This window comes from Nicotiana sylvestris, chromosome 10, assembly GCF_000393655.2.
Source record: "Nicotiana sylvestris chromosome 10, ASM39365v2, whole genome shotgun sequence".
NCBI classification, from domain to species: domain Eukaryota; kingdom Viridiplantae; phylum Streptophyta; class Magnoliopsida; order Solanales; family Solanaceae; genus Nicotiana; species Nicotiana sylvestris.
In genome coordinates this window covers 55307176-55315136 of record NC_091066.1, presented here as the reverse complement: position 1 = coordinate 55315136, position 7961 = coordinate 55307176, and the positions used below count along the sequence as shown (strand labels likewise).

Below are 7961 nucleotides of genomic sequence, written 5' to 3'. Positions count from 1 at the left end.
GGCTACGGGGTTTAGCGGTTCTCTGGTATGATAGTTGGGAGAGATCCAGGGGTTCGAACGCTCTTCCAGCTGTGTGGAAGGAATTTTCTGAGGCCTTTCTTCGTCACTACTTGCTAGTTGAGATACGATGAGCTAGATATGATAAGTTCTTGAACCTTAGACAAGGTAATATGAGCGTGCGAGAGTACAGTATGCAGTTTGATTCTTTAGCAAGGTATGCTCCCCATATGGTGGCCGAGATGAGTGATAGGGTGCATCTGTTCGTGAACGGATTGGGACCATATCTAATAAATGAGTGCACGACAGCCTCATTGGTGGAGGGCATGGATATTTCTCGTATTAGGCTTATGCCCAGACCCTAGAGGATCGTAAGCGCCAGCAGAGGGCAGATATGGAGCAGGATAGGGGCCAGCGTAAGAGGGCGAGATTTACAGGGTATTCTGATGACTTCAGAGGCAACGTCAGGCCTCAGTCTTCGAGGAGTTCGGCGCCTCCTGTAGCTAGTGCTCCTCTACAGTTTTAGAGGCCTCGATATGATCGATTTACCTATTTTGGTCTAGGTCAGAGTTCACGGGAATTAGGCTCGCAACATTATAGGGATACTAGCCAGACGAGAACCCTAACACCACGTTGTGATCAGTACGGCAAGGTCCACTTTGGACTGTGCCATCGAGGTTCTGATACGTGCTATTCTTGCAGACAACCTGGCCATATGAATGTAGGATTGTCCTAACAGAGGAGGTGGTAATATGGCTCAACCGACTGGATCTGTGTTTGTTTCTTCCTCATCAGTTCGACCTCCAACACGGGGTTTCAGCAGTCAACAGGTTGTGGTAGAGGTAGAGGTGCAGTTCCGAGTACGAGTGGTGCTCAAAATTGAACCTATGCTCTAGTAGGTCGACAGGATCTTGAGTCGTCTCCAGATGTTGTTACAGGTATATTGTCTGTGTTTTCTTATGATGTATATGCACTGATTGATTCAGGATCTACATTATCATATGTTACACCCTTTGTGGCTAATAAGTTTGGCATTGAACCTGAGTTGATAAGTAAACCGATTGTGGTATCTACTCCAATAGGAGACTCTGCGATTTCTAGAAGGGTATATAGAGATTGCACTGTGATGATTTGTCGTCATCAAACCTCAACAAATTTATTTGAGTTAGAAATGGTTGATTTTGATGTGATAATGGGAATGGACTGGTTGGCCTCATGCTATGCAAATGTTGACTGTCGTACGAAGATGGTTAGGTTTCAATTTCATGGTGAACCCATCATTGAATGGAAGGGGAACATTGTTACACCGAAAGGTAGGTTTATTTCCTATCTTAAGGCAAGGAAAATGATCTCAAAAGGTTACATTTATCATCTCGTTCGCGTTAGGGATGCATCGTTCGCGTTAGGGATGCAGAGGCGAAGCCGCCTACTCTACAATCAATCCCCGTGGTCAATGAATTTCCAGATGTTTTCCCAGATGAACTCCCAGGCCTTCCTCCTGAAAGGGAGATTGAGTTTAGCATTGATATGTTGCCTGACACTCAACCGATCTGTATCCCTCCATACAGAATGACCCCGGTAGAGTTGCGAGAGTTGAAGGCGCAGTTGAAGGACTTGCTGGATAAGGGCTTCATTAGGCCTAGCACTTCACCTTGGGGTGCACCAGTTTTGTTCGTGCAGAAGAAAGACGGGTCATTAAGAATATGTATTGATTATTGATAGTTGAATAAATTTACTATAAAGAACAAGTATCCACTTCCAAGGATTGACGATCTTTTTGACCAACTCCAGGGTGCCAAGTATTTATCCAAGATTGATTTACGTTCAGGGTACTATCAGGTGAGGGTTAAGGAGAAGGATGTTCCAAAGATAGCCTTCTGGACAAGATATGGGCACTTTGAGTTCTTTGTGATGTCGTTCGGGCTAACAAATACCCAAATAGCTTTTATGGATCTCATGAATACTGTATTCAAGCCTTATCTTGATGTGTTCGGATTGTATTCATTGATGACATTCTGGTGTATTCTCGTTTGGAAGCGGAACATGCAGGCCACTTGCGGATAGTATTACAGACGCTTCAAGATCATAAGTTATATGCTAAGCTCTCCAAATGTGAATTATGGCTGAACTCAGTAGCACTCCTTGTCCATGTGATATCTTACGAGGGTATTAGTGTCGACACTTAGAAGATCGATGCATTAAAGAATTAGCCGAGACCTACAACACCATCAGAAGTTCGCAGCTTCCTGGGGCTAGTAGGATATTATAGGTTATTTGTAGAAGGGTTTTCCTCTATATCCGCATCATTGACTAAGTTAACACAGAAAGCTACCAAGTTCCAGTGGTCTGACGCTTGTGAACGTAGTTTTCAAGAGCTGAAGAATCGATTGACATCCGCACTAGTGCTCACTCTTCTTGAAGGAACAGAAGGTTATGTGGTATATTGTAATGCCTCAGGTATAGGTTTGGGGTGTGTATTGATGCAGCATGGGAAGGTGATTGCTTATGCATCAAGACAATTGAAGAAGCATGAAAAGAATTATCCAACCCATGATTTGGAATTGGATGCAGCAATATATGCTTTGAAGATATGACGACACTACTTATACGACGTCCATGTTGACATCTACACAGATCACAAGAGTTTACAAGACAACTTCAATCAGAAGGAGTTGAATTTAAGGCAGTGTAGGTGGCTTGAATTACTGAAAGACTACGACGTCGAGATATTGTATCATCCCGGTAAAGCCAATGTTGTGGCAGACGCTCTCAGTCGTAAGTCAATGGGGCGCTTAGTACATATTGAGGCTGGTAGATGGGGGTTGACTAAAGAGCTTTATCAGTTAGCCAATATGAGAATCAGATTGTTAGACTCTGATGACGGAGATGTTATGGTACAGAATATATCAGAATCTTCTTTGGTAGCCGAGGTAAAAGCACGACAATATGTAGATCCTATCTTAGTACAATTGAGAGAGAGTATTCAGCAGTGTAAAATTATGGCTTTTAAGATCGGAAGAGATGGGGCACTGAGATACCAGGACCGATTATGTGTGCATAATGTAGTAGGATTGCGAGAGAAGATTATGAATGAGATTTATCCATCCATCCTGGATCAACAAAGATGTATCATGATGTCAAGGAGCAATATTGGTGGGATAACATGTCAAGGAGTAGTATTTGTAGCCCGGTGTCCCAATTGTCAACAAGTAAAGATAGAATATTAGAAACCCGGTGGATTGCTTCAGAATATAGAGATTCCGACCAGGAAATGGGAGGTGATTAATATGGACTTCATTATTGAATGTTCTCGCTCTTACCATAAGTTTGACTCCATCTGAGTGATAATTGATCGACTTACAAAATGTGCCCATTTTCTGCCAGTTAAGACAACTTACACGACTGAAGATTATGCGAAGTTGTATATCAAGGAGATTGTTAGGCTTCATGGTGTGCCGGTATCTATCATATCAGACCAAAGAGCTCAATTTACGGCTAACTTTTGGAGGTCTTTTCAGAAGGGTTTAGGCACACAAGTGAATCTCAGCATTGCATTTCATCTACAGACTGGCAGACAGGCTGGAAATACCATTCAGACACTGGAATATATGCTACGAGCATGTGTTCTAGATTTTAAGGGGAATTGGGATGACCATCTTCCACTTATAGAATTTGCCTACAATAATAGCTACCATTCCAGTCTTAAAATGGCCCCATATGAGGCACTATACGGGAGGAGATGTAGATCACCAGTTGGATGGTTCGAAGTCGGTGAAACCGAATTATATGGGCCAAATTTGATTCACCAAGCCATTGAGAAGGTGAAAGTGATACAGAAGCGATTGAGGATGGCACAAAGCAGGCAAAAGTCTTATTCCGATGTCCGACGTCGTGATCTGGAGTTTGAGGTTGGTGATTGGGTTTTCCTGAGGATCTCACCAATGAAGGGTGTTATGCGTTTTAGGAAGAAAGGTAAGCTGAGTCCAAGGTATATCGGGCCGTATAAAATTCTTCGACGAATTGGACAGGTTTCTTATGAGTTAGAATTGCCATCTGAATTGGAATTTGTCCACTCGGTATTCCATGTATCTATGTTGAGGAAATGTATTGGAGACCCTTCTCGAGTCATCCCTATCAAAAATGTACAAGTTACAGAGGATCTATCATATGAAGAAGTGCTAGTGGCTATAGTAGATCGACAAGTCCGCAAACTGAGAACAAAATATGTAGCTGTCGTCAAAGTATTGTGGAGGAACAAGAATATGGAAGAAATTACATGCGAAGTAGAAGAGGAGATGAAGTCTAAATACCCTTACCTATTTTAGAATGAAGATACAAGGATGCTGGTGGAACGCAAAATACATTAGAAGGTGAAATGGCTCTATGAGGTAAGCAATAACTTGAGAATACTCTTCCTTAATACAATATGGTGATATTCAGATAATGTACATATCCATAATGCTTTGTGTAGCCTTGTGAGATCATACGTTGGGCTTAACTGCTTGCAAGCTTTGCTAGTGTCCATTTTTATAGGGGAAAATTGACCGGAAATTTCCGTTGGAATCCAGGATGATTTTGACTCCCCATAAACCCTTATATTCGAGGACAAATGTTCCTAAGGGGGGGAGGGTGTTACAACCCATATTCACGTATGTTCGTTCATGCCATAAGGTAGTTGACGTAAATCCATGAAGATATTATCTTTAAGATGATAAGAAATTAATCTTATTGGTCTTAAATGATACAAATTGTGCAGTGTATATGCAATGTTGAAGAGCCAGCTCACACCCAGACTTCATAACCGGAACTGAGTAAGTGCAATGTGAAAGAGCCAGCTCCAGCACATCAGAGTTCAGAGGGATCTCACAAGGATCCCAAGGCAGTCACACACTTGAGGGGTAGAACTTAAGGACCTAAGAGTAGAGTGAGAGTGCTTGACATAGTTCTGAAAAGATTTTAATAGGAAAGCAGTATTTGAAAAAGACTCAGTTTAAGTAGTTTTATAAAATAGGAGAATTGTTCAGTAAAACCGTTTTTGACAAGAGTTGTGTAATCACACAAACAACAGATCAAACATAGAGCCAAAACAGGTTCATCAACACTCAAATAACAACCCTTCACACAGGGGTAATTGGGGCTGGGAACACATAATACACGTAAACAAAAGTCTTTGCAATTAAGGGGGTAGATAATAGTGCAAATAGTAAGACACGGATTCAGGGGTGCTAATTGGAACATAGTTATAGAATCAGAGGTGCTTTAGGGGGTTCATGGAATGAGGGATAGCTAATGATACAACACAGTAAGAATTTCAGAACAAACATAGAATCGGACAACTTAGAGGTCGTTTGGTAGCTGGTTAGAAGAAAGGTTATTCATGTATAAGGGGTAACATAACTTATACCATGTTTGGTAGACATTAGTTATTTTGTATAAAATTCTGCATAACTAATACCATGTTTGATTGACATTTTTCAATTATGCATAAATAATACATGTATAAGTTATGACTCAATCTGTGTATTATTTTATGCGGGGTAGAAGATGGAATAACTAATACATGACTAAAATAATAAAATGACAAATTTACCCCTATCACTTTACACATAAGTCTTCCTTAGATATATCGATCTGTATCAAACTTTTGGATAGCAAGAATGGAGATAGCGATGCCTCACTGCTAGGCTCTTCCTCTTCTCAATCTATTAAGAGACAAAATCAGTAAATTGACATATATTTCTCTGATCTAGCGCCTACAGATTGTTCTCTCATTCAGGTAAGAAGTTTTTGAAACACTAAACTTTTCTTTTCTTATTTCTTCTCCTTTTATTTTTTCCTCTTGTGAATTTGCTGAGAGATGAATTTCTGGAAGAAACTTTAATTTTTTTCAATATTTTCAAGTAAAGTTGAAGTTTTGAGTACACCCAAATTTTTTATACGGGTTCTATTTGTTTGTTAAAAGCAAAAAAAAAATTCTTTCCAATAAAAGGGGGTTCTTGTATAATCAGTTTCTTTAGCTTAAAAAATTGCAAGATGAGAGCAACCTTGACTTTGTGTTTGAAGTATTGTTATTTCTTTGAAGATTCAGAAACATCAAAGATCTAAAGCATGGTGATTAATTAAATAATAAAAAATGTTACTCTAATAAGACTACTTTTGGTTGATAAGACTCCAGAAACATTTGTTTTTGTGTAGCAATTGTGAAATCTATATGTCTAGGAGAAGAAAATAAGAACTTAAAAAAAGTTTCTTTAATATGCAATGTATGTTTCACTATATATGCTCAGTTTAATAATGATTTTGCATCTTTTAATGCAAATAGGAGTTTATGGATCCTCAACAATTATGCGATATCGAATGTTTTATCATCCTTGAGGAGATTGTGGTGCAATCTTATATTGTCCTTATTTGTCTTTTTATGGATATTTACAGCATGTTCTTAAGAACATAAAGTAGAAATAAACGGGTTAGATATTGCATGAGTGCTAGAATCCCTAAAATCCTGTCTTATCTAAATTTTATTATCCGTGACAATGATACTATATGTATTGATAAGCGTAGGATGGATAGAAGTGCCTTTCACATATTAGCTACCTTAGCCAAGGACGTTGGAGGGTTGACGAATAGTACAAATATGTCTAGTAGTGAAAAGTTAGCAATGTTCTTAAATATTTTGGCTCATCACGAGAAGAATAGGTCTATCAAGGTTGATTATATTAGATCAGGGTGGAGTGTAAGTCAAGCCTTCAATGAATGTTTAAGAGCTATTTTCAAACTAACTCCATTGTTAATTGTTAAACCTAAGACGATGCTCGAAGATGAGACTGATGACCGATGGAAATGGTTTAAGGTTGGTAAATTTCAGTCTAGCATTTGATTAACTATAGAAAGATTTAAATATTATTATTAAAGTATTTTATTGATAACTCTATTTTAGTATTTAGACTTCAATTTATTTTATAGGGTTGTCTAGGTGCATTGGATGGTACTTACATTCCCATTAGAGTTCCATCTATACATAAACCAAGACACAGGACCCGAAAAAGAGATATAACAACTAATGTATTGGGGGTTTGTGATAAAAATCTCAACTTTATCTATGTATTACCTGGTTGGGAGGGATCGGCTGCTGATGATCGTGTATTGCGAGATGCAATTGTATGAAGGAATGGTTTGAAAGTACCCGAAGGTATGCTATATACACACACCTATCTATTCCAATTAAGAAAATAGATTAATATTTCTAAGTAATTATATCTTTTTTTATACTTTTTAGGTAATTATTATTTATGCGACGGAGGATATACAAATGGAAATGATTTTCTTTCACCCTACCGAGGATATAGATACTGGCTAAAGGATTGGCAAGGTGACAATCTACCACCTCGATACCGAGAGGAGCTCTTTAATATGAAGCATGCTAGAGCGCGTAATGTTATTGAAAGAGCATTTGGTATATTAAAAGGACGTTGGGGAATTCTTAGAAGTCTTTCATGGTACTCAGTTAAGGTCCATAATAGAATTATTATTGCTTGTTGTTTGATATACAATTTCATTCGAAGAGAGATGAATGTCTACCCCTTAGACGTGGAAATGGAAAATCATATGGAGCATCAACATAAAAATGAAAATATTAATACCGTTGAACCATCTGATGAGTGGACCACTTGGAGGGATGAGTTAGCTCAATATCTGTGGAATGAAAGATCTGGAAATTAATCCTTGTAATTCTTAGATTACCTTTGTAAATAGTAGTAGCTTCATTGTTCTGTGAAGAAAAATAGTGAATCTTTTTGTATGTCTCACATTGTTGTTTGTGGAGACAAATAGTGAAACTTAATGTATCTTTGACAACATCTTTTTGAAGACAAGTAGTAAGTCATTATGTATGCCTCACATTATTTTTTGGCAGATAGAAAATCTTTATGTATTTTTATAGATTGAAACGACTAGTTTCACAACAA

The 7961-nt window shown here is 38.5% G+C and overlaps 2 protein-coding genes across 2 annotated transcripts; both read left to right on the top strand.

The window, feature by feature from the left end:
• Positions 1-391: 391 nt before the first annotated feature.
• LOC138879354 (uncharacterized) lies at positions 392-3224 on the top strand. The gene is made up of 5 exons (XM_070158965.1): positions 392-455; positions 984-1063; positions 1741-1836; positions 2322-2454; positions 2632-3224. The coding sequence occupies exons 1-5, from the start codon at positions 392-394 to the stop codon at positions 3222-3224; spliced, it is 966 nt and encodes a 321-aa protein (XP_070015066.1).
• Positions 3225-6559: 3335 nt separating this feature from the next.
• On the top strand, positions 6560-7354 carry LOC138879353 (uncharacterized). Its single transcript, XM_070158964.1, has 3 exons — positions 6560-6847; positions 6961-7155; positions 7274-7354. Exons 1-3 carry the CDS (start codon positions 6560-6562, stop codon positions 7352-7354), a joined length of 564 nt encoding a protein of 187 aa, XP_070015065.1.
• Positions 7355-7961: the final 607 nt, after the last annotated feature.